Source organism: Rhinolophus sinicus, chromosome 1 (genome assembly GCF_057876585.1).
Source record: "Rhinolophus sinicus isolate RSI-liver-muscle chromosome 1, RSI-T2T, whole genome shotgun sequence".
Taxonomy (NCBI): domain Eukaryota; kingdom Metazoa; phylum Chordata; class Mammalia; order Chiroptera; family Rhinolophidae; genus Rhinolophus; species Rhinolophus sinicus.
In genome coordinates this window covers 45287094-45312286 of record NC_142501.1, presented here as the reverse complement: position 1 = coordinate 45312286, position 25193 = coordinate 45287094, and the positions used below count along the sequence as shown (strand labels likewise).

General features: G+C 38.0%; 1 protein-coding gene across 1 annotated transcript in view; it reads left to right on the top strand.

The window, feature by feature from the left end:
• SLC2A13 (solute carrier family 2 member 13) overlaps positions 1-25193 on the top strand; it is a 309333-nt gene that overhangs the window by 273250 nt on the left and 10890 nt on the right. Inside the window, exons 8-9 of the mRNA XM_019736318.3 lie at positions 19754-19875; positions 19999-20151. Coding sequence (XP_019591877.2) covers positions 19754-19875; positions 19999-20151 — 275 coding nt within the window. The remainder of the gene's footprint in view (positions 1-19753; positions 19876-19998; positions 20152-25193) is intronic.

Sequence of the window (25193 nt, the reverse complement as noted above, 5' to 3'; positions counted from 1 at the left end):
TAAAATATACATATGTAAATATTCTTCCCATTCAAAGGGTTAAAGATGGATTTTAGGATCAAAACAAGGGTTTATATTTAGGTTCCTAAGAATAACATGTGAAAGAAGATTTCATTTATTTTTAATAGCAATTTTATTTTATTCTCAGAGGTCAAGTAAAACTCAAAACTATCATATGGACTTAAGTAGGTTTTATTAGTTTTATTACCTCAAAATATCAGTGATGTTGAAATTTATCATTAATATATTCCCTTGCCACTACATTTCACTATACCCTTGATCCAAGGATAATCGGTCCACTATGGTCAGAAAACATAGTGCTAAGCCTCACAAGAGGAAATGCATTTGAACATATTAACTTCTGTGGTTTCCCTATGCTTAAGTTATGTTACCACTTCATCAGAAAGTACTTTAAAATATTTTTATGAATGTGTAAATTATTTTAGACTGAAATTAGTTTTAAATGATTTCTGATGTGTTATTTGATTAATATACATTTTAACTAAACTTTTGTTAATTTGTAACAATTGAGAAATAGGTTAATGATCTCCCCAATAATAGTAGCAATGCTACTGATTAAACATGTGGCAGTTAATTGCCAACTGTATTTCTTATTGCATTTTCTTTTCAAATTCAAGTTGTAAAGCCACAACAGTCTCTTTTTTTGTCTTTTTTTTCCCTTTTTTTTTAAAGCTGCTCTAGCTGTTTAGAATTTTGCAAGGATGTGACAGGCAAAGTGCAAGGAGTTTTAATGAAGTACTTGTTATTATCCCTGTGACAGTTAATACTGCCTCAGGCCTATGAAATGCAAAGCCGAGTGTACTTTTTTTTTTTTTTAAATAGAACATCAGTTGCTTTGATACAGTCCTTGTTACCTCTTCAAATTAACAGCCTTAAACAATACAGAATATTCTTTCTGTTTATTGCTAGGTTTTTTATAGTTCCTAAATGTGTAGTTTTGTTGAAATCACCCATCAGTGGGTTTTCTGGTTAGTTATGGTCAATGAGTCTATGATAGAATGTTATAGTTGTAAGTGCCCTTAAAGATGATTGAGTCCAAGGGTAGCAGCTATGCACTTCCCCAGCCATTGCTGGCCTTGCCCTGGCAGACATCACTCATTGATTACAGTCTCCTTTCCTAATGGATCTCTAAGCAGCCTGAGAATCATCCTCAATACAATATTGATTTTGCACAAACTAGTAAATCCTAGATTTTTGTCCAGTCCTTTCATTATACAAATGAGGATACTGAATCCCAGATATTTGAAATGATTTGCTAAAACTCAGAAAGCTGATTAATTGATGGCCGAGCTGGGACAATAAAATAAGCCAGCTGACTTCCAATTAAATCCTCTGTCTCCCAGCACTAGTACCTTTGGTGAGTTTTCCTGCTCTAGCAATCTTTGTATTCAATAACCTGACTTTTTAAATAATATTAGAAGGCAATGTTACCAGTTCTTATCTTTGTGCCAAGAGAAATTAGGTTAGATGAGCCCTCTTAAGTAGACTGTTATCATGTCTGGGGGAACTTCTCTATTTGTTTATGACTCGGCTACCCACAGAAGCCCCAGTTCTTCCAAGCCCCCTCTTTGAAACAGCTCTGCCAAATCATGCTCAACATAAATTACATTCCTATTTATATCATTCTCAAAAGATTTTAGCCACAAATTTTACTTCTGTTTATAATTTTCATGCAAAACGTATCTGTACCAATTACCTTTCTGTAAAAATGCCAAGGATTTGAAATATATGACTGGTTTGAGGAGCTCAATGGCAGCGTTAGAGTTGCCTTGTTTTTTTCTCATGTACTAAGTAGGTTGGAATAGGTCCAAATAAATATCACTGTACACATTGTATATGTTTTCTCAGCAAGGATGTGTTTTTCATGGAACTGCAAAAAAAGCTGGGCATCAATCTTCATTATGTATTTTGTACGTATCAGCTGCTCCACTGCAGACCGAGAGCAAATTCTTACCCTAAGGATTCTAACAGGTTACAAATGATGCTGTTATAAATTTGATTCTCTCTGGACAGATGAGCTAAAAGTTTTACCAAGTGTCTTTCTGAGTCATATGAACTCGTGATTCCACCAACCGTCCTTAGTTGTCAGACTTCAGTGATATGAAGAAGGTATTATCCCACTTTATTTCTGGGCATGTTCTTGTAGAATAGGCCTTACTGTAAAAAGCACTCCATTGCTGCATTTCACTGCCATGCACCCTCTACCTTTTGAATTGCTATTAGTTGTACAAACCAATTTGTAGCTTTGGTTTTTCCAATCTTTGTGACCCAGCTGGTAGCTAATCCTCAGTATTGTTCTAGTGCTGTCATAATTGTTCCTTTATTTGGCTTACTCTGCCAGTGGCAATGAAAATAAATCTTATTTTTCCAACAATTTTGGAGATTAGTCTGGGTAGAACTTTATAAAAATATACCTTGGGGTGCTAATGTTCAAAATTAAAGAACAGCTGTGATTCTCCAGGGGGTTGTACCTTTCCTGAGGTGGGAATGGGGGGCGAGGGGGTAGGGTGTCAGGATGGTGGGAATGCATATAGCTTGAAGACGTTTGTTTCATTACCCTGATTTATTCTGGGGATCATTTATACAGTATTTTGAGCTTCAGTTAGTACTAAAAGACTGAGACATTTTTATGTTTATACATGGGAAATGTTCTAAAAGCTTAGGAAAGCCTGAAATGGAGTGATATGTCCCATGAGTCTCTTCTGCCTAACACTAGCCTGGGGTTTTCCTGGGAGGGCCTACCCAGGGAAAAAGTACTGGCTTTACAATTAGAAAAAGTTAAAGGACTCTTCTTACACATAATACATATGTTGTACATTTTGATGAATTATAAGGTTGGTGCAAAAGTAATTGCAGTTTAAAAGGTTAAAAATAATTGGAAAAAATGCAATTACTTTTGCACCAACCTAATAGAAGTTATTTGGGAATGTAGATCTTACTTGACCTCAAGGTGTCTTCTTTTGCTTTTAGTTTCTTATTCAGGTTAATTGATCTTCATTTAATACTCAGAAAGCCCTGTAATCTGTTGCTGTATAACAAAAACTTCAAACTTCAAACAATAAACATTTTTGTGCCATACAGTTTCTATGGATTAGGAACCCAGAAATAGCTTAGCTGTGGGTTCTGGCTCAGTGTCATCTGAAGGCCTAACTGGAGCTGGAGGATCCACTTCCAAGGTTGTTCACTCATGTGTCTGGCAAGGTAATGCTGATTCTGGTCAGTCAGGCCCCAGTTTCTGTCCATGTGGAGCTGCCCATTGGGCTGTTGGAGTTTCCTCATGACTTGGCAGCTAGCTTCCCCTAGAGCCTGTGCTCCGGGAGAGAGACAGGCAGAAGTCATATCTTTTATTAACTAGCTTCCAAAGTCATATTCCATCATTCCCCAATATTAGTTACACAGTTTGACTCTATTTAGTGGGAGCTCCACAGGGCACGAAAACCACCAGGAGATGGGATCACTGCGGGACAACTTGCAGGCTGACTCCCACAGCCTCGGATAAATATCATGTTTGAAGTAGATTTTAATCAAAACTATAGCTTTTACATTCACGTGGTTGGAATGCATGAGTTGAGTCATGACTGGTTTTGAACATGTGTCTGTGTATGACTATGTTTATTATAATATGTTTCCATTAACTTTTTATTTCAAATCACTCCTGTATCCTGGACTGTGATTAGATTATCTGATTTTTGTTTATCATTCTCACAGAATAAAAGCTACCAGTATGAGACAACAAAAATTAAAGATGCAGTTGTCCTCATCATCTGTGTGAATCGAAATATTTCGCTACTTTAGAAGGGATGGGTTAGTGGATAGTTCCACGTTCTGTGTCAGATCACCACTTATACATTTTTCAGTATTGCTGTTGTTTATGGAAACATAAAACCATATTCTGTTACAGAACCACAATATAAATGAGAAAAGATTGAGTTGAAATGAGAAAATAACATTGTAATTGTAGCTCAGGAAATGCAAGTCAGAAATCCAAAATAAGTTCAGTGTATGCTGAAAATGTTATCATTTTTTTAATGTACTTAAAGATAATTATATTGCAAACATAATACAATTTTTACCATTGTCTCCCAGTTGAAGGGCTTAGGGATGCTTGCATGCTTACTTTAAATCACTCAAGGAGATGTGTTTCCTTAGCATAAGAACTTACAAAATAATAAGATAGGTAGTTTTCACTACCCATCACTTACCCTAGGCAAGTTACTAAATAGCACTTTTTAGGTTATTATTTTTTAAGTTTTTTGAAATGAGCAAAAAGCACTCTTCTGCCTTGGTGTGTCAAGCGTAAAACAAATCATCTTTCTAAATAGAAATTTGTCAGTATGTATCAAGAGGCTTAATTTCCACACCCTATAATTAGCAATTCAAATTTTAGAAATGTGATATAAGGAAATAATTGGAGAGGAAGTCCTATATGTTCATGGCAGCGGCATCATTATTAAAAACATTGGAATAATATCCAGTAGGCAAATGATAAATGATGTTACATTCTAATTACATTATTTTGCATACAAGCTAAACTGATGTAACCAGAAGGCATATCTAAACAAAGTTTATTTCAATCAATTTTAATATTCTAGAGGTAATAACCCTGTGGCTGGCTAGGCAGTACAAGATGGTCAGGGACCTAAGTCTGCACTCTCTTTCTCTGTAAATTTGAAGAATTATACTTTCTACATACTTTCAGCCAGCTCACCATCACCAAGACCTTGTACCAGCCCAGGGAAAAGATGGCAAGCAGCTTACTTTTAAGAAAATGACCTATGAGTCACATACCTTATTTCTGCTCACATTCCATAGGCCAAAACATAGTCACATGGTCACACTCAGATTAAGTTAGGATGTCAAGGGCTACACCCTGCACTGTGAGAGTGAATGAAATATGAAAAGTTGCCATGCATAACCTTGTAAACATTATGTGAACTGATAGCAGCCTATTATAAAAGACCATGTCCTATATGATTCCATTTATATGAAATGTCCGTAAGTGGGGATGGGGTTTCTTTCTGGGGTTATGCAAGTGTTCTAAAATTAGATAGTGGTGATGGTTGCACAACTCTATGAAATACTAAAAATCACTGAATGATATATACTTTAAAATAATTAATTTTATGGCACCTGAATTATATCTCAATAAAGCTGTTATAAAAGAAAAGAAAAAATGCTCCAGTGCAGAGAAAGACAAGGAAAACTCATTTCTCAACTGGCATGGATAGAGAGAACACCACTCTACCCCATGAATTTAAATCAGAACTCAGCCCTTACGTGGGCTCTAGCCTGAATTTATGCTCCCTATGTCTGCAAAACTTCCAGCTAAGGATTTAATCTAGAGCAACACCCCCTCACCCATAGGTGTCTAGCAGAAGCAAATGTAAATAATCCTCTCTGTAAATATCAACCTCAAATAAAGCCTCAAATCATTCCCACAGATAAACTTCCAAGGAAAATGAGCAGTTCATTGTCCAAATCACAAATACACAAGCGTACCAGGTACCATGAGTGAGAATCAGCACAACAAGACAGCAGTAATGGCCCTGCAGAGTTTTCCAGTGTTGGGTTTGTTAGACAAATACAAAATAACCATGATAATGTGTTTTAAAAATAAAAGAGATTCTTGAAAATATGAGCATAAGTGTACTTTATTCAAGCAGTTGAAACAGGGTGAACACCCAGAGGAAGTGTCTGTCTGAAAATGAGGGCAGGAATTTTATGAGGAAAGAGACAAAAGCCTGCAGAGTGCCAGCTGCAAGGTTGGTGGGCTATGGTCAGGCAGGTGTTGTAATCTTGCAGAAAAGAGATGTTTTCCTTGCAATTTGGCTGTCCTGGGCCAATTCATCCTGTTCTAGAAATCATTGGCTCAGAAGAGGAATTTGGAGGTAGTGGATTAGTTCCTTAGTACCAGACAACAAGGGAGTTGGTGTAAGTTCAGAGCAGAAAATGTTTACATGTTACAATGTTCTCCACAGCCCCTCCTCTTGAAAAGGTGGACAGAATCCATCACCTGGGCTCAGTTAATGGCCCTGTTAAAAGAAAAAGTCTTTAGAACAGGGGTCAATATTAGGGTTAAAATTTTCCTTCTGCTTCTGTTCTGAGAGAATGTTCTGGGATCATTTGTTTTGAAAATGTGTCACTGCTTAGCTGAATGTTGCCTGGAAACAGCAAAACCTTTAATAGACAGTATAGTTGTATATCTTCATGATCCAAGTAAAGTGGAGGATTTACCCCAGCCCCTCCCCCTTCCAGTCCTCGCCCTGAAGTTAGTCAATTTAGTTCCTCCCCATATGTCCCTGGCACTTTTCAAGCTGCTACCCCTGCTCTGGAGTTAGAGTGAGTGAATTTGTGAGCGAGTGAGTCAGTACATGGGGCTGTTAAGACCTGTAGAGCCTCGGTCTCCCATAGCCCTGTGTCTCTCAGACACAATCCCTGCTGTTTTCCACAGCCAGATGTTATGGAGAATCCTCCTCAACACTGAGCTCTGGGTTGGGGAGCTCAGTGTGGGGCTCAGGCCCCCCTCCTCATGGGGACTTCCACAGTCAAGATCTCTTTCCCAATTCTTATTCGCCACACCGTGAATGTGGGGCTTTGCCTGCTCCTGCATCTCTGCTCCTCCTACCAGTCTCACCTTGGCTGCTGCTTTATATTCTCAGTTATAGGAATTCTGTTCAGCTAGTCTTAAGGTGGTTCTCAGTGATCGTGTTCTATAATTTAGTTGTAATTTTGATGTGGTCATGGGCGGAGGTAAGCACAGCATTTACTACTCCACCATCTTCACCGTTAGGCCATACGATATTATATTCGTTTCCCAAGTATTTATATTCACCTTGCATCATGATTCATTTAGACACAGGCCATCTTCTCTTGTCTCTTACCCTTGCTATTGATTCATTTCATCCTAAAATGTATCATAATATTCTAAAAGACAATGCTTACATCACTGAATAGAAATAATAAGTGTATTGATGATTGTGTGAAAACTTGCTCCAATAAGGACAAAAGAGGAAGCCAAGGAGATATATGAAAATCTGATTTAAAAGATTAACAAAAAGATTGTGACTAAGATAAATAAAATGAGCTGACGAAAAACATAATAATGTCCTAGGAATCCAGATGATGTTATTTCTTTCTTTTTGGGAAACACATCATATACACAAGGGAATATTATAATGTATAGAACTTTACAGAAGGAGAAAAAATATTCTTTTTTGTCTTTGGGGCCCCGGCCTGCAGAATACATGCATTTTATTAATAACAACAATAATTACTATTTTTTTTCATAATAATTTCATTACATAACTAAGGTTTTTTAAAAATGAAGGTCGCAAGCCTAGGGCAGGTTAAATAACTTGCTTAAGGTCAGTGATGGAATGACCTTAGCTAGTAAGTAGTTGAGCCGCCATTCAAACCTGGGTCTGTTCCTGTGCTGTTAACCTCTGTTCCAAACTGCCCATATACCCAAATCCATCTCCATTTCCTTTGTAGCTTTTAACTAGATTGAGTTATTCGTGATGTATTGATCAGAGGTTTACCCTAACGTCTAGGTTGATCAAATCATACAGGGACATAACTTTATTTCTTTTTTTTTTTAAAGAGAAAACATTTATAGAAAATTTAATTGTGGCTATGATTTGACTCATATAAAAATGTTCTCGGTATTATAGGCACTGTGCCAAGAACAAAGGCAAGTGGGACCAAAAAAGAGTTCAAAGTAGACCATAGACTGAAATCTCAAATCTGATCAGCACTTTCTTCCAGGGAAAATAGTCTTTTGTACCTGTTACAGGACAGAGGATTTAGATAATGCACTTAACCCCTTAAGCTGTTTCCCACTCTCCTCATAGGGGAAAGATAGTACAAAGATTGCTTCATTCACTACAGTTGAGCCCAGCTTTAATATTCTCTGTGTGAAGTTTCCCTATCTCCTAAAATGTGTGAAACTGGATTTACTCTTTTGTGATTAGGACAGCCAGACTGATCTAACCATCCCTGAGGACGTGCTTCTGAATTTGATGTTCTCTCTATCCCAGTGTCTGCTTAGAATGTGCTTCGGGATCCCCTTTCCCTGTAGGGACAGAACACTGAGACATATCAACCCCCGGGACCTTTCTGGGAAAATTTCTACCCAAGGGAAATACAAGGTTTTCTCAATAGGAGAGTCTCCTTTATAATAAGACCAGAGCAGTTCCCCTTAAGTTAGAGTACATGCCTTCCCCCTATGATTTTTCCTTATCTCCTAAGATCTTTGCCTTATTTCTAGGCATGGTTCCATAACCATAGTTACCTTAATGCCATAGAGTACAAGCACTAGGATCCAAGAGAGAGCCCAGACCCGAAGTACGTAATTCCCTGGTTCATAGGCTCACAAGACGCCCATAATCTAAGACTGTTCATTGCTTCTTCACTTGCTCACAGTATTCCTCGTTAGCGGGCATTAGAACCAGTCTCCTTAGCAGCTCTACAAATAAGACAAATGTGTTAAGTCCCATCCACTTTTGTCTACTGCTACCAGACCCTTTGCTCTCTTTCTGAAGTGCCACAGATTTCCACTAGTACCTTCTGTGGTGTGTGTGCGTGTGTGTGTGCGTGTGTGCGTGTGTGTTGTGTGTGTGTGTGTGTATTGAGAAATATAAAAACTCCCATCTCACTTGTTAATTTCTTTTGGCAATATGTATATCTAATCATTTTAATTGGCACTTAGCTTGTAGTCAATGATTATTAAATCATGGAATGAATGAATATAAGCATCGATTCTAATGCTTATTCTCATGCCTAGAATACAACAAACATCTGTTGAAATAATAAGTTAATCAAAAGAGTAATTACTTTGAGTGAAAGTACATGTAACTTTATTAAATACCTGCTGTAGACTATCAAAACATATAAAAATCCATATGAAGGAAAAAGGACACGTTACACTACTAATTCACTTTCTCCTTCCCTAAAACTGCTTTGGAAATAAAAGAACTTCAGATTTGTGAGGCCATATTTTATTGTAACATTGTCAGATTTTGTATTCATTTAAGAAATATTTATTGAGCCCCAACTGTGCCGGCCACTGTGTCACAGGGGTGAGGTAAAGTGAAGGGCGGGGGTGCTGGGTAAGGCTGGAGCCCGAGCTGGCAGTGCAGGGCTTCCCCCAGGGCGAAGCCAGCACTGTTTTTAGGAGAATGAGTGTGATAGTGAGTGTGACACGATTTGCTTTGCTCCAGAGCCAGTAACAGATGAGAAGGATGGGGTGGATTTCTTAAATTTTTTTTATTATACTTGCCATACAATTTTATATTAGTTTCGGGTGTGCACGATAGTGATTCAACATCTTTATAGATAGGGTAGGTTTTAGTGGACCTGTTAAGCTACGTATTCAGCCAAATGGTAGGAAAACTATCTTTGATTCAGAAGAATTAAACCTTCTTTGCAATGTGACCAGAGAGATGTGACCTAAGACTCAACTCGCTATTTCTAGCTTTGAAGATGGGGGGATGGGGCACTCGCCCAGGAATGTGGCGGCCTCTAAGTGCTGGAAAGGCAAAGAAACTGGCTCCTGTTAGAGTCCCCAGAAGGAACACTCATACACACAAGATTGAGACACATCCTCTCTGTTTTATAGTTTTGTTTCATTGCTGATCATTAGTAAGGTGTTTTCCGAAGTTTCAGTACACTTCAGGAAGTGACAAAAGGCAATTGCAGTTAATATGTTTAATTTGCAAAGCTATTACGTTTTCACTTTAGCAGTAATTTGAAATAAAGTAATGAGAAACTGCCTTACAATTTAGTTTTATGATAATGCCTTTCCATCGCCTCATTTACAAAATTCTATGTCAGTAACTAATGATGGCACAACCTCTTTATTAAGTAATTGCTGAGACATTCCATGTGTACTTCCATCCTCTAAGCAACTTCTGGGGAGACTTTTTTTTTTAATTTCTTACTGACATGACTGTATCAGACAGTCATTATGTAGCTCCATGTTTTGGAATATGTATTATCGAAAGGCTGCGTAACATGCCATTTTATTGTATTAGAACCACTGTTCTCCTTGTAATACATTTGTAGTGTTGACATCACTGCCCTCAAATTAGTTATCTCGCTGGTGAGATTGTTATGAAATATTTGAACTTCCAGCTCGTATAAGCATCCTTTTTGTTCTAATTGTTGTTTAGTGCTTCAGGGCAAAATGGATATTGAGTCAAAAAATAATGTACAAGACGTGGAGTCCCAGATCTGCCAAAATGCCGCTTATTTTAATTCCTAATGGTCTTTGGGAAGCATTGTGTTCCTACTTATTTTGGATGAAGATTTTAGTGACTTACTTGGTACTGACATTAAGGCAGAACTCTGATCTAAGAGAGGCTTCAAGCAGAGTGTTCATCTCATTCTCCATTTAAATTTCATAAAAAGTTAGGCAGTTCAAGAAGGAGAGGTTTTCATATATACAGGAACAGGTAGGGTGATTATACTGAAGGAAAAAGAAACAGAAGACCGGGTTTCAGATGTTACCTCTGCTGTGTAATCTTGAGAAAGTCGCTGTATTTTTAAAGACTTGCCTCATGCAAAATGGGAATAATGATGCTATTTCTTTGGATTATTATGAAAATTAAATGAGTTAATGTATCTAAAGGTATTTTGTATATGGCAGAACTTTATGTCAATATTAGTCAATTTCAGTCACTACTCAGGGACATTTCTGTTGGGAGCACAGCTTTCATAAAGAAGCCACAGAACTCACCCTTGACGGAAGGCAGCTGTAGAATGGATTGAAAAGAATCCAAGAAGCAGATTATACCATTGTTTGCATCAAGATAGCCCCAGTGATAAATCAGCTACATTCATTCCCATGCACCTGCAAATAAAACATGAGCTAGCGAGCGAGGGACACTGTGCAGGCACTCTCGCGGATGGAAGAAAATCAAATCAGAGTACTGGTGTCCTTTGAAATTCTTAAAGCTTGGGGTGATACAGATGGATTTTGCAATGCTTATATGGGAAGGAAGCATGTCTTTTCTATACTGCCACAGGCAATTACCTGTTAATTAAGTAGAGATAAATTTCTTAGCATTTAAAATAATGTCGACAACAAATATACAGAGGGTGCCAAAAAAATATGTATACACATTTGAAGAAAGGAAAAGAACTGTATTAAAATTGTAATAAACAATATATACCAATAACAAAAGGTGACTACAAGTCACGTTTGACTTCTGCAATTACAAGAGGTGCTCAAAGTGGTTACCATCAGCATCCAGACACTTCTGATTATGTCGAACTACTGCTTGAGCAGCGTTGGCCAAAATGTCCACTTGTATCGCTGCGCATACCGTTTCAATTTCTTCTCACACAGTACCGTGTGTCTCAAACTTATCACGAATTCATGCAATTGTTAGGCGTGTTGAAGGTTCTGTTGCACACTCACACCTCCACTGTCATTGTACTTCCACAATGTTCCTGGATTTCAAATACCACTGCAAAATGGTCTTGCGCTCCCAGAAGGACAACCATGCTTCCGCCATTTTCTTTGTCCTGTCCGTTGCATTCATTTGATTAACGCCATCTTTTGAGTAAACGTCACACTACACATTGCTACCGAAATTCAATTCAACTTTGAAAAGTAATACATAGATAACATCGCTTAAAATGTGTATACATATTTTTGGCACCCCTCCCTCCTAGTATGTATTCTTTAATGCTTACAATACAGTGGAGAAATTGGTGTCAAATATCCCAAGATCAGCTTATTGGGAACTGATAAAAGTATTTTTGTTTTATTTCACAAATATTTATTGAGCATTGATTATGTGTAAAATGTGCCTATGAAGCCCAGGGAAGGTAGAGGACAAGAGAGGTGTTTTCCTCACTAGAGGAAAGTCTCAAGTGATGCAGGGAAGCAAAAGAAGCCAGACAGGAGAGCAAACCCTCCGGTCTACAAATTGGAACTTGAGAGGGATGGTATAACTCCCCATCATGAGATCCTTGTCACAACACACTCACATGAGGGCCAATCATAACCCTATTCCAAATAAATAACTTTAGTCCCATTGCCAATTGTATTAATTTCATTTACTTTAGTATTTCTTTTTGTTTGAAGATAGCCATCATGCTGGTAAATGGTTTAGATATAGGAATTGATATATAAATAAAACTTTATTAAATTCATTTTTTAAATGGCTTTTAGCTCCAAATTGCTAATGTTTTTGAAATTTACCCATGTGTATGATTTAATCATCTCAGTAATTCTGAAGGTTTTCTTTTTACCAGAAAATAATAGTAATTAACAAAATAGATGATTTTTTTCAACTTGCCTTTGTGTGACAGGCCTCTGCAGGAAAACTGTAAAACACAAAAATAGGCGGAAAAGGCTAGACAGTAGAAAAACATCCAAAGCCACGATCTTCCACATGGTTTACAAGCTAGGGAGCTATACTTTTGTAAAATTATTCAACTATACACATGTAGAGTTTAAATGCTATTTTGCCACACTTGACATAAGTTTATTACATGTTATTTTATTGTATAAGAATTATGCCACTGAACAGAAATTGAAATGTCTGAGTAGTAATGAGTCAGATTTGTACCAGTAACATTTTCTGGTTGCTTTGATGGGATGCTCCAAAATCAAAATTTCTCATAGCTTGGGCTGCTTATAAATTTACATCATCCTGGTCCTCTGATTGATTGGCATTGTGTTTCTTTATTACTCCTCAAAGAAAAGTGAAGGTGTCTTTTCCTGGGGAGATACTCTGTCCTTTTCTAGGTACCTCTCCCCTACCACTCTCAGACTATCTGTAATCAGGTCATAAATTCCTATAGATAAACAACTGTCAGAGTTAACCTTTAGGGGTATCCATTTTGTTTTGAGGTGGTATCTTAATGATCTTGTTCAGAGGAAGTTACAGTCCTGCATCAGGAATTGGAGATGAAATCGTGCTTTACTCACATGTCTCAGTAATGAATTGGCCAGTAAACCACTAGCAGTGAACTCAGGAGAATAATATGTGTGTCACACAAATGATAATAAGCTCTCCCATCCCTTCTCCAAAGCCCTAGATTTTTTATAAACTCTTTTGGGAAGGGGGCAAACTTCTATAAGTTTCTCAATTATCAGAATTAGATAAAATTTGAACTTTTGTGTTATTAAATATAGGTTGTATTTTCTCCCATCCCCCATATATGAACATGAAGCAGTTAAATACCTAAGTTGATCATAGTGAATAAAGACGCAATACAAAAAGCATGTGCTGTGTAGGGAGTAAGGAGTAGATTACAAATGATTCACTGTGGCAAGAGCAGTTACATCACTTAGTTCCTTTGGTTGTTTGTTTTAACACTCTCTAGGTATCTGATTAACAGGTAACGTGAAAAAATAGGCAGAAATAGTTCTACATGTGAACTGGTTTTTGGGCTGGGTGTTGAGTAGGCAAGGGAGAATCGTTCCACCTTCCAAGAGAGCTGTCCATTTCTAGATCCATTGTTCAGAGAAGCACTGTGTGTTCCCGGCTGGAACAGGGAACTGATCATTTATTTGGTCTGCATATCAGGTGTCAGTCTACTCATGATGCTGGTGAAGACTAGTTCTCTCCCTCTGACAAGATGAGCCCTATTTCACCTGCTTGCCTACGATTCTGCAGCTTTGTCCACTGCCGCACCCTCTGTGCAGCTCCCATTGTCATAGCTTTTCATTTTGCTTTTGCTCCGGGATGTGGTGAGAAGGTCCCCCATCAGAGAGCATGACTTTTTCTAATCCCAGCCCACACACTGATGTCAGAGTGTTTTTTTCTTTCTCCGGGGCATCATGTTCTTCCACCAGCAGTAACTAAGCCAGGAAAACAGAGTATTTTGCAGTAACATTTGGAATATACATTTTTATTCTGTAGTTGGGATTTCTAGTGTTTATATTTTAAAGGTCAGGTGTGATGTCACATTCTTAATCATTAGATGTCTCCGTATCACTGAGTGTGTAACTCTCAAGTCAGTGCCTGCCGTGCTTTTTAAAATCAGCATGAAGATGAGTTACTAGGTTTTTACATGTGTAAATGTTCGTGTGTGGCCAGATGGTGAAAAACTAATCAGAGCAAGCAAAGACTCTACCTGAAAATATGCCACTTTCCATTGTTTCATCCAGAAACCATGCAAGGAATGAAAATAGTAAATCGGATTTTTCAGTGAATGTTGGTGGTTTGATTATTTATAATCATTCCCTCCCCCTGGAGCCTAGTTGTCTGTCTTTCTTTGCTTTCCTCCCCCTGCCTCCCTTCCCTTCTTTCTCTGCTCCTCTCCCTCTTCTTCCTCCTCCTTCTTCCTCCCTCATCTCTGTCCCTCCCACCTCTCTCCTGCACATCCCTTCTTATTTTCTCATTTTAAGATCTTCATAACGCAAAAGACTGACTGTTGGGAAATGAAGGCAGAAGATTATTGATCAGGGGATTTCTGATGCTGTTTTCTACTCACAGTTTAACAAGTACAAACATAAAGGCTTCATTCATCATTCGATGACCATTTATTTCTATAGAGAGTACTATTATGAACTAGATGTTGATATTTTTAAAGGGGGATACAAAATGACTATTCTTTTGGCAAACACATAAATAGATCGCAGTCTTTGTGCCAACCAGTTATCACTGTATTTAATTAATCTTTGTAACAAGTCTATTAGGGACTCTTATTTTATAGATTAGAAAACCACGGTACAAAGAGGTTAAATACTCGTAACTTGCCCAGAGTTACACAGCCAGCGAGTGGCCAAACCCAGAGAAGAAACCAGGTCGCCTGTGCTCTTAACCCTGTGCTGTGCTTCCTGGGATGAGAGCCCCGTGGAGAGGGAATATATCCGGAGAGGATAATACAGAGCACTGTGTGAAAACAATATAAATGAGGGAAATGAAACGGCATAGAGGAGGGGGAGAGTATTTCAGCCAGGTAAACGAGTGGCATCTGTTTGGCCTTGAGGGCTGAGGCAGATTGTGAAGGTGGAGATCAGGAGAGACAGTTTACCTGCAGTTACAGGAAATGGCATGAGCCGAAGATGCTCAATCTGGAAAGTCCTTTCAGAAAATCAGTGGTCTGCTGTAGTTGGAGGTAAGGACCTGCCCAGGAGCACAGGATACGGTAGGCTGCAGGCCCCATTGCATAGGCAGCTGGGATACGGGGGTGGATGTTTTTGAGCCACTAGGTGGCCAGAGCAGTGCTCTAGAGATCTCAGCTTGTGAGGTGGTACTTTAAAGAAAGGAATGCTAGAAGCAGGGAAAATAATTAGGAGATGGTATCCGTTTTTTATTGCAGCACAAAAATATTACCACGAGCACACACTTACTATATCCCAGTTTCTGTGGGTCAGGAGTCCAGACACAGCTTAGCTAGGTCCTCAGCTTAGAGTCTGACAAGGCCACCATTAAAGTGTCAGCTGGGGCTGGGGTCTCATCTGAGGCTCATGTACAGAAGGATTAGCCTTTGTTAGCAGAACCCAGTAACTTTTGCACCAAGGACTTCAGTGTCTCGCTAGCTGCCCACCGAAGGCCACCGCCACTCCTAAAGACTTCTCTCAGTTCCTTCCAAGAGGATCCCAACATTGGGACTCCACAACATGGCAGGGAAGTGAGAGATTGCAGCTAAGTAGCACTGTACTCTTACTCATTTAATCACACATTTTTGTCCTCACTTTTGCCACATTCTGTTAGTTAGAAGCAAGTCACAGGTCACTCCCACACTGATGGGGAGAGGACTGTACAAGGCCATGAACGTGAGGAAAAACGGGTCATGGAGTGGCTACGCCAGTGAGTCTGCCACAGACAGATGTAGCTGGTGACACAGATGCTCAGGGGTCTGAACTAGGATGGTATTAATGCAACTAGAAAGGAAGAGTCAGAGTCAAGAAATTATGTCTAGGAAATGCGATTTCTTGCTCAGACCATGTAAAGTTCTTTGCGTACATTATCTCATGTAAGCCTCAAAATATCCGAGTTAGGTGCCAAGAAAACCCGTATTTCACAGATGAGGATGCAGGCTTTGAAAAATTAAGTGAATAGGTCACATACATGCTAGCTTCAAATCTGGGTGTCCCAACCTAGATCTGCATGGAAGCTGTCAGCCCCAGAGCTCATCGTCTTAGCCATTCTTCATTACTTGGACTTAAAAGTAGAAGATTTAAAGACAGGTGGATAAGAAGATACTGGAAATAACTCCCAAGATTTTAGTCCATTTCAACTCAAGGAATGGTAGTGTTAACCAAAATAGATAAGAAGATACTGGAAATAACTCCAAGATTTTAGTCCATTTCAACTCAAGGAATGGTAGTGTTAACCAAAATAGAAATGTCATGAATGTCACCATTAAAGTAATACTTACTGTGCACACACAACATGCCAGGCAGTGTGCTAAGCAATCAGTACACTTTACCACATTGAATGTTCCCAGCAGCCTGTTTCCCTATAATTTCCCCTCGCCCGTTTTACAGAACAGAAAACAGGATGGCACCTGTGCCCACTAAACTCTAGTTTCCACAAATGCGAATGGTACTTCTTTTTGTTCGTAACATTTTTCTAACGTCTGACACATAAAATAAATTTTTGAATGAACAAATACAACCAATAAATGGGAGAGCCATGATTTGACCAAAGAACAGCTGCACTCTGTCTCCTGGAGAAGCCAGTGTATTCTCTTGCAGCTCTGGTGTGTCTGAGGCCACAGCAGGATAGCTAAATAAGAATGTTCCGCAGATACCTAAATTCCATCGATGGAGCTTGAGAAAAAGGTCAAGGCTAGAATAAGCTATCAGAGAACATCCATGTGGAGATTAAAATGAGATGAGATGGTTAAGAAAGAAGGTATAAGCCCCAAAATAGAACCTTAGAGAACACCTGTATTTAGAGGGTGAGGGTTCGAAGAAGCAATGAAGATGTATACATCACAAAGGTAAGATTGAAATACAGACATAAAAGCAAAGGAGAAAGAGAAGGAAGAAGGGTTGTCAACAATATCAAACACCACATAGTAATCAAAGAGCCTTAAAATTGAGACAAAATCAATGAATGTTGGAATTAAGAGGGCATTGATAACTTTCAGGTGAGCAGACTCAGGAAAACAGAGCCCAAGTCAGTCAGCAGGAGTCTGGGTGGTGGGGGAGCTTGGCTGTGAAGGGAAGAATGGGCAGTGAGATGGAGAACTCACTAATACAAACTTCTCTAGGATTTCTGATGAGCTAGTAGTGTGACATGAGACGGGTGGATGTTTGGACAGGAGCAGTCTTGTGTGTTGTAATCAGAAGAGAAGGTTCAAGTAGGAAGAAACTAAAGATGGCAGAAACAGAACAGACTACTGATAGAACATGACCCCAAAAGAGACAAAAGGAGAGTGAGATGAAGGACCACTAATAGGAAGGGCAGTCCTTTGAAACGGCAAGAGATCATTACTACTGGGGATAGGAAATACAGAAAAGTAAAAAAAACTGAAGGCATTCAAATGGAAAGGTCTCAATTTTCTTAAAGAAATCATACAAGTTCTTAGGACCTAGAAAGTAGAGGCAAAGATTTCGGGACTACAGGATAGTAAGAAGTATTTTAATTGAGGCAGCAATTGACAAAAGTTTATTGAATGCCTACTCTGAAATAAGCAGAGAATTCAGTAGAGAAGTCAATAAAGGATAACATTTTTGAAACCATAATTAGGGACCCAACTGAGAAGAAATAGCATGAACTGTTACTAGAACCCAGCATCATGGTTTCATAATTTTGCCCAGCTTCTGAAAAGTGGTTTTTGAGGGAAGTTAATGATGCTGCACAGGGTTTTGGAACTGAAATGGTGAGATTGGCAGACAAGCATGGAGGAAAGAAAGATGGATTCTACAGGCCAGCAAAGACGGTATTGGCATGCTCTGAGCTGAGCAATGAGATGAATGAATACTGAGAGCCGTTAAACGCTAAAGATGATGATTTGGATGTAGAGCAAGTTCTCAGGACTGAGGAAATAAACCGCTTGCAGTCAGAAAAGGAATGCTCTAAATTTGAGAACTTGAAGTCACATAGTTCCAAATAAAGCAAATTATAAAGTGCCCTCTCTGCAGTTTCAGAGATTAAATAAGGAACTATGAAGCCAAGTTATTAGATGGGCCTGAAGTGAAAATAAATGAATGAGAGGGGGTCGAAAAGATGACTGACTGACCAGGCACCCAAATCTTACCAAAACAGGTGGGATGTAGGATGGAGGTTATGCACCCAGCAACAAGGACAGGGCTTGGATGTGAGGATACAAAAACAGAGTCAGATGATGGAGGCAGAACAATGATCTAAAAATGATAACGGGTTAGAATGTTATTTTTTTTGTTTTTGTTTTCTTTTTGGCACATCATGGAATTTGTGTATTTGAGGCCAACTGTGTCTTCAGGTACAATTCAGATTTCAATTTAAGGTAAAGAATTGGAAGTTCAACTTGAAGATCAATAAAAGACCATAAGAAACTTGCTTCACCATAGAACTAGGAGGCAAAGTCAGTAGGGAGTGACTGATAGAGAAGCAAGGACGCACAGCAGGAAGTTGCAAAGGGTTAGTTGGAATCGGATACAAGAATTGTTCCCTGCCATCATCTATCCTATCACCTCTTTATAGGTGACCCTTCCAATACTTAAAATTATCTGTACGGCATTATCCCCATTTTACAGATGAAAAAAAAATCTGGTTCTGGGACTTGAATCTTGCCTGACTGCAAAATCTAGTCTTTCTACTATAACACACTGACTCTCAGTGGTCTTAAATTGTTACTGTAGCTTTCAAGGACTAAGTGGAAATCATGTCTGATTTATATGAAATGGGTAATAAATACAATGTATTTCTTATTTTTTTATTGAGTATAATTGACATACAACAATTTATTAGTTTCAGGTGTAAAATATGGTTCGACATTTATGTATATTGCAAAGAGATTGCCACATTAAGTCTAGTTAACATCTGTCACTATACTTACAGATTTTTTGTCCTTGTGATGAGAACTGTTAAGATCTATTCAGCAACTTTCAAAGCTGCAATATGGTATTGTTTAAAATTTAACTGTAGTCTCCACCTTGTACATTACATCCCTTATTTCTTTATAACTGGAAGTTTAGACCTTGGGACCCATTTTACTCACTTCCCACCCCTGGCAATCTGTTCTCTGATGTCTCTGAGCTCGTTTGTGATTAACATGAAGCTTCTGTGCACATTGGAGTCCACCCTGGGGAAAAGGGGAGGGGGACAGGACAGGGTGCAGGGAGATAAGTTTTAAAATAGAGTCAGCTTTTTAAGATGACCTCAGCTCTGTCCACACTCTTGTCTTTTTTGATGGCAGCCACTCTTAACAGGTATGAGGTGGTATCTCATTGTGGTTTGGATTTGCATTTCCCTGATTATTAGTGTTGTTGAGCACCTTTTCATGTACTTGCTGGCCATCTGTATATCCTCTTGAAAAATGCCTATTCAGATCCTCTGCCCATTTTTAAATCAGACGGTTTGGGATTTTGGTAGAGTTGTATACACAACGTATTTCTTTGTGCTGCTCATGAATTATATTCAGCTCTAAAAAGTTCTGTGTGAGTTTGCATATCCAATACTGTGTGTTTAAATCTTAACTTTTGTTCAAGAAAAACATCTTGGACTTTTTCTTTAATGATATTAAGGAACATCCAAATATATCCTAGGTGATCACATTGAATTTCTGCAACTATATCCTAAAACACTAAGTTTTTCTATTGCATTATTTTTTTCAGGTGTGACAATGAAACCAAATTCAAAGCAGAAGAAGTGTTTTGGGCTTACAATTTCTGCCCTACTCCATACTCCTGGACTGCACTTCTGGGCCTTATTTTATATCTCGTTTTCTTCGCACCTGGTAAAGAAGGCTCTATTGTTATTCTTATGTTAATTATATTGTCTCTTCTTGGAGGAGACAAGCTACTCTTTATAAAATTCCTTACATACTGCTTTATTGAAAATTTAATTTTGTATTTCTCAGGAATGGGACCAATGCCTTGGACTGTGAATTCTGAAATATATCCTCTTTGGGCAAGAAGTACAGGAAATGCATGTTCATCTGGAATAAACTGGATTTTCAATGTTCTGGTTTCCCTGACATTTTTACACACAGCAGAGTATCTGACATACTATGGTAAGAATATTTTTTTTCCAACTATAGTTTATTTTTATTTTTCCTACTCGATTTCTAGATATGCTGTCATTTGTGATTGAAAGACTAGATCGTTATATTTTTGCTGTTATAAATATTTCTCTGTGGCTTTCTTGTTCCCCTAAGTCCTTAAAAATGTACCTGGGAAAGGTAAGAGGAATTCTCCTTTCCTAGGCAGTACTGTTTCTTGTCCCCCAGTACTTTATACCTTCACCCACTCTCCCAACCCAAACATCTCCCAGCTGTCTACTCAGCTGGAAATCTTCACAGCATGGCGTTTAGTTTAATGAGGAATCACAACAGAGAATGGTGGAAAGATGTAGGCAGGGAGTGTAGGGCTCATGGATGAAGGTGTCTCATGACAGGGATAGAGCCATAACCAGGAGCCGAATCAGAGTAGATTCTCTCACTGCTGTGAGTGAGGCCTTCCACTGTATTATCCGTGCTGTGCAGGCCAGGATGTGTGCCTTTGGGTGTCTGCTGAGACCAGCTCTGACCACTGCCAGAACTGCAAACATGACAGAAGTGTTCAAGTGAAAATGAGAGGGGACCGTAAGTCAAAAAAAATAATAATAATAATGGGAAGTGGCTGAGTTAGGGAAAAACTTGGGGAAGCTACTTCAAGTCCATTTTTACTAATGTGAAAAAACTGTCTTTTTAGCAAGAAGGTTTCTTCATTGTATGAGTTTATAAGTTGTGATTGCATTCTGAATGATGAAATATGAAGGTTTCATTCTAATTCTAATCTCCTCAGAAGCCTCTGTGGTTTATATGGAATGCCTACTGCCGAGACATTCTCTGATCCCTTCCCCCGTCACTCACCCCATCCCAGGCTCTGGGCATTTATAATGTCTTTTTGCAAGAGCAGGTTTTTTTTTGTCAGACACACACACACACACACACCATTCACTGCTGGACTATAACTACCTTGAGCTCAGGCCGGGACTAGGCCTTGCTCACCACTGTATTCCTAATGCTTTCCATGCACTTGATAAGTGCTCAAAAGTGTTTGTCAAATGAATAGGTACACAGATGCATTTTGCAGATGAATGATGAACATGAGGAAACATTATAAAAATCTATTCCTCCTCTTTTCTGATCATGCTGAAATGGTATTTACTACTATTTTTCTAATATTTTATTATCTTTATAAAATTCTTCTCTCTCCCCATCACCATTTAGAAATATTTATTTTCTTGCAAAGGAAATGTACTGGCACTTTCAACTGAATATATTAGTTCGTATATTCAGCTTTATCCCATTTAGCAATTAAAATTCTTTACCTAAATTCATAAACTTATCTTGCTGACACCATAAATATGAGCATAATATTTACCCATATTTGCTGATCCTTGAGAACGCTTAAATATAGACTAACATCCTGAGAAAGCATTTTTTATAGAAAGTCATAGACCAAATAATAAATGTCTACGTGGTAAGACTTTTGATAGCAAAGCCCCTCTTTCTTAAATTTATGCTGCTAGAAAAACATGAGGCAACAGAAGTAAGTTTTAAGTAGGGCATAGCCAAGCTTCTTTCAAAAACATTGGTTAGAAGAAGCTCTTTGCTTTGCATTAAGCCAGGCTTCTATCAAGTCAGCACACTGGTCCATTAAGTCTACTGCTGGCTAGTAGTGGAACAATATTTCAGTTCAGGTTCATTTTTTCCTGTATTTTGATCTACATTCTGATAGACATTCGTAATCTACATTACTGATCTATGTAAGATATATGTTTATATTCCTGATTTAAGGAATACATACCAAAATGACATATTCCTCTGGAAATACCCATGTCTTCTTTTATTGCCTCCTTTTTTTATTGTTTTACAAAACCTTAAATTTTGATTCTTTCCTAAACTATACTGCTTAGACAGGTCGGCCTTGGGCCCCATTCAGTAGTTTACTACTAAAAATTATCATTACAATATTATCAGTATACCATTTTATGTATATAGCGTGTGTGACTAAATAGACCCCTCGGAGAGCATTATATCAAAGTTCCTATGTTGAGGTCCTGAAATTCAATCAAACGTGGTCTTTGATTCTTCAGTGTACATAATTCCATTAAATATTTGTTTTAATCTGAAACTTAATATAGGGCTCTAAACAGATGTATTTCCTTCAGACTGAAGCTGAGGAATATTTGTAGACTCAGTACAGACATTTTTTATTTTTTTCACTTTCATTCCGAGAGGGAATAATTAAGGTAGTTACATAAGTGACTCGCCAATTACATGGAACAGATCACAGCCTCCTGGCCTTCTCACACTTTCATGGCTTAACCACAGGTCTCACCAGGGAAGACCACTGAGGCAGTTTTGGCATTTGCCTGTTTAAATTCATCAGATTTTATAAAAGGGTCTTGTGTTTTAATAGAACTCCCTTGGTATTATCTGGCCTTGGGGATCTGGGTCACAAGCTAGAAGCTATATGGCCTATAAGAATCTTCCTAATCTATCTAATTGTTTTGAACTCTAGGAGTTCACACTGAGAGATTTGATTAGTTACTTCTGATCATGGCAGTGTGTTCCCAAATTGTGAAAGATGATAAATATTTCTTCAATATTACATTTTATAATGCCAAGCTAGGTTTGCTCTCTTACACATTTTGGAGTTTAGCAGCCTGGATTAGTCTAAAATATTTTACCCTCAGCTCTTATATATTCCTGTATTATCATCATCACAATTACTGTCCTTTCTTTGTCCCTCCCACTAAACATTCCATTTCTGTTCTTAACTCCAGAATTTTGATTATCAGTAATCAGAACACAGGACTTCATCTCCTTTCATTCCTTCTCAAAATTCCCACATTCTCTAAGAGTTAACTTGTCAGTATCAATCACTCTTTTAATGAAAACATCCCCATTTATCAGAATACTAAACCTTGTTCTACCTCTTGAGCAACTAATAATCAAAATTTTAATAGGCATGTAACATACATTATTTCTATTCTTTTTTTTATTCAAGAATAGTTAGTATACAATATTACATTGATTTCAGGTATACAATATAGAAATTCGGCATTTTTATACCTTACAATGTGATCACACCACTAATTCTAGTGATCAAATTTCACCATGCAAAATTCTCACAGTATTATTAACTATATTCCCCTTCACCATTTAAAAAATTTTTTCAGTTAGTTGACGTACAATATTTTAATGGTTTCAGGTGTACAACTTAGTGATGAAACATTTATGTAACTTACAAAGTGATCACCCCTATAAGTCTAGTACCTGTCTGACACCATACATAATTATTACAATATTATTGACTATATTCCCTATGCTGTACTTTACATCCCGTGTTTTTATGCGTGGTAATTTGTACTTCTTAATCCCTTCCCCCATCCACACAAACCCTCTCCCATCTGGCAATCATCAATTTGTCCTCTGAATTTATGAGTTTATTTCAGTTGTATTTATTCATTTATTTTGTTCTTTAGATTCCACATGTAAGTGAGCTCCTTTGCTATTTGTCTTTCTCTAATTTATTTCACTTAGCATAATACTCTTTAGGTCCATCCATGTTGTTGCAATTGGCAAGATTTCATTCTTTTTTTACATCTGAGTAATATTCCATTGTGTGTGTGTATGTGTGTGTGTGGGTGTACGTGTACACACGTGTGTCATAGCTTCTTTATCCATCTGTCTATCAATGGACACTTAGGTTGTTTCTATATCTAAGCTATCATAAATAATGCTGCATGAACATAGGGGTGCATGCATCTTTTCAAATTAGTCTTTTGGATTTCTTCTGATAAATATCCAGAAGTGGAATTGCTGGGTCATAAGGTAGTTCTATTTTTAATTTCTTGAGGAACCTCCATACTGTCTTCCATAGTGGCTGCACCAATTTATGATCCCATCAACAGTACACAAGTGTTCCCTTTTCTCCACATGCTCACTTGTTTGTTATTGATATTCTGACAGGTGTGAGGTGATATCTCATTATGGTTTCAATTTGCATCCCTGATGAGTAATGATGTTGAGCATCTTTTTATATGTCTATTGGTATGCCCTCTTTGGAGAAGTGTATACAGGTTCTCTGCCCATTTTTTAATGGAATTTTTTGGTTTTTTTTGCTTTTAAGTTGTATGAGGGGTGTTGATTTTATTTATCCTTTCAGAGAACCAGCTCTTAGTTTCATTAATCTTTTCTATTGTTTTTCTATTTCCTTTATTTCCACTCTGATCATTATTGGGGTTTTTTTCCTTCTACTTCAGGTATTATTTGTTCCTTTTTTATGGTTTCTTTAGGTGTAAATTTAGATTGGTTATTTGGGATTTTTTTTTCTGGTTCTTGAGGTAGGCCTGTATACCTATAAACTTTCCTCTTATAATTGCTTTTGCTGCATCTCATAAACTTTGAAAGGTTTTATTTTTCACTTTCATTTGTTTCAAGTTAGTTTTTAATTTCCTTTTGATTTCTTTTATCCATTGGTTGTTTAGAAACATGTTGTTTATTCTCCACATATTTTATTTTCCAGTTTTCTTCTCGTAGTTGATTTCTAGTTTCATCATGGTCAGAAAATATGCTTGATGTAATTTCAATCTTCTTGAATTTATTGAGGTTCATTTTGTGACCCAGTATGTATTCTATCCTGTAAAATGATTCATGTGTACTTGAGAAAATTGTGTAACCTATAGTTTTTTTGGATGGAATGCTCAAAAAAGTCAAACTGGTCTAATGTGGCATATAAGGCCATTATTTCCTGCCCACTATCTACATTCAGGGGAAACGTAAACAATAGCACTCACCGGTTCCTCCTGTCTGGGTTGCTCCCTCAGCTCCCAGAGAGCTCTGGTAGTTCCCTGACCTTCTCTACGCAGTCCCTCTCTCGTGCAGAAGCTGTTCAGTTGGCTCTTAGCAGGACCTAATTACAGGTGTACATTTGATGTATTCTTGTGAGGGACCAAGCTTTGTATCCATCTAGGCAACCATCTTGGACCCCCCTCATTATTTCTATTCTTTGCAGTTGGGAAGTCAGGAATATTTCTGCCATTAGACAAATGAGGAAACTA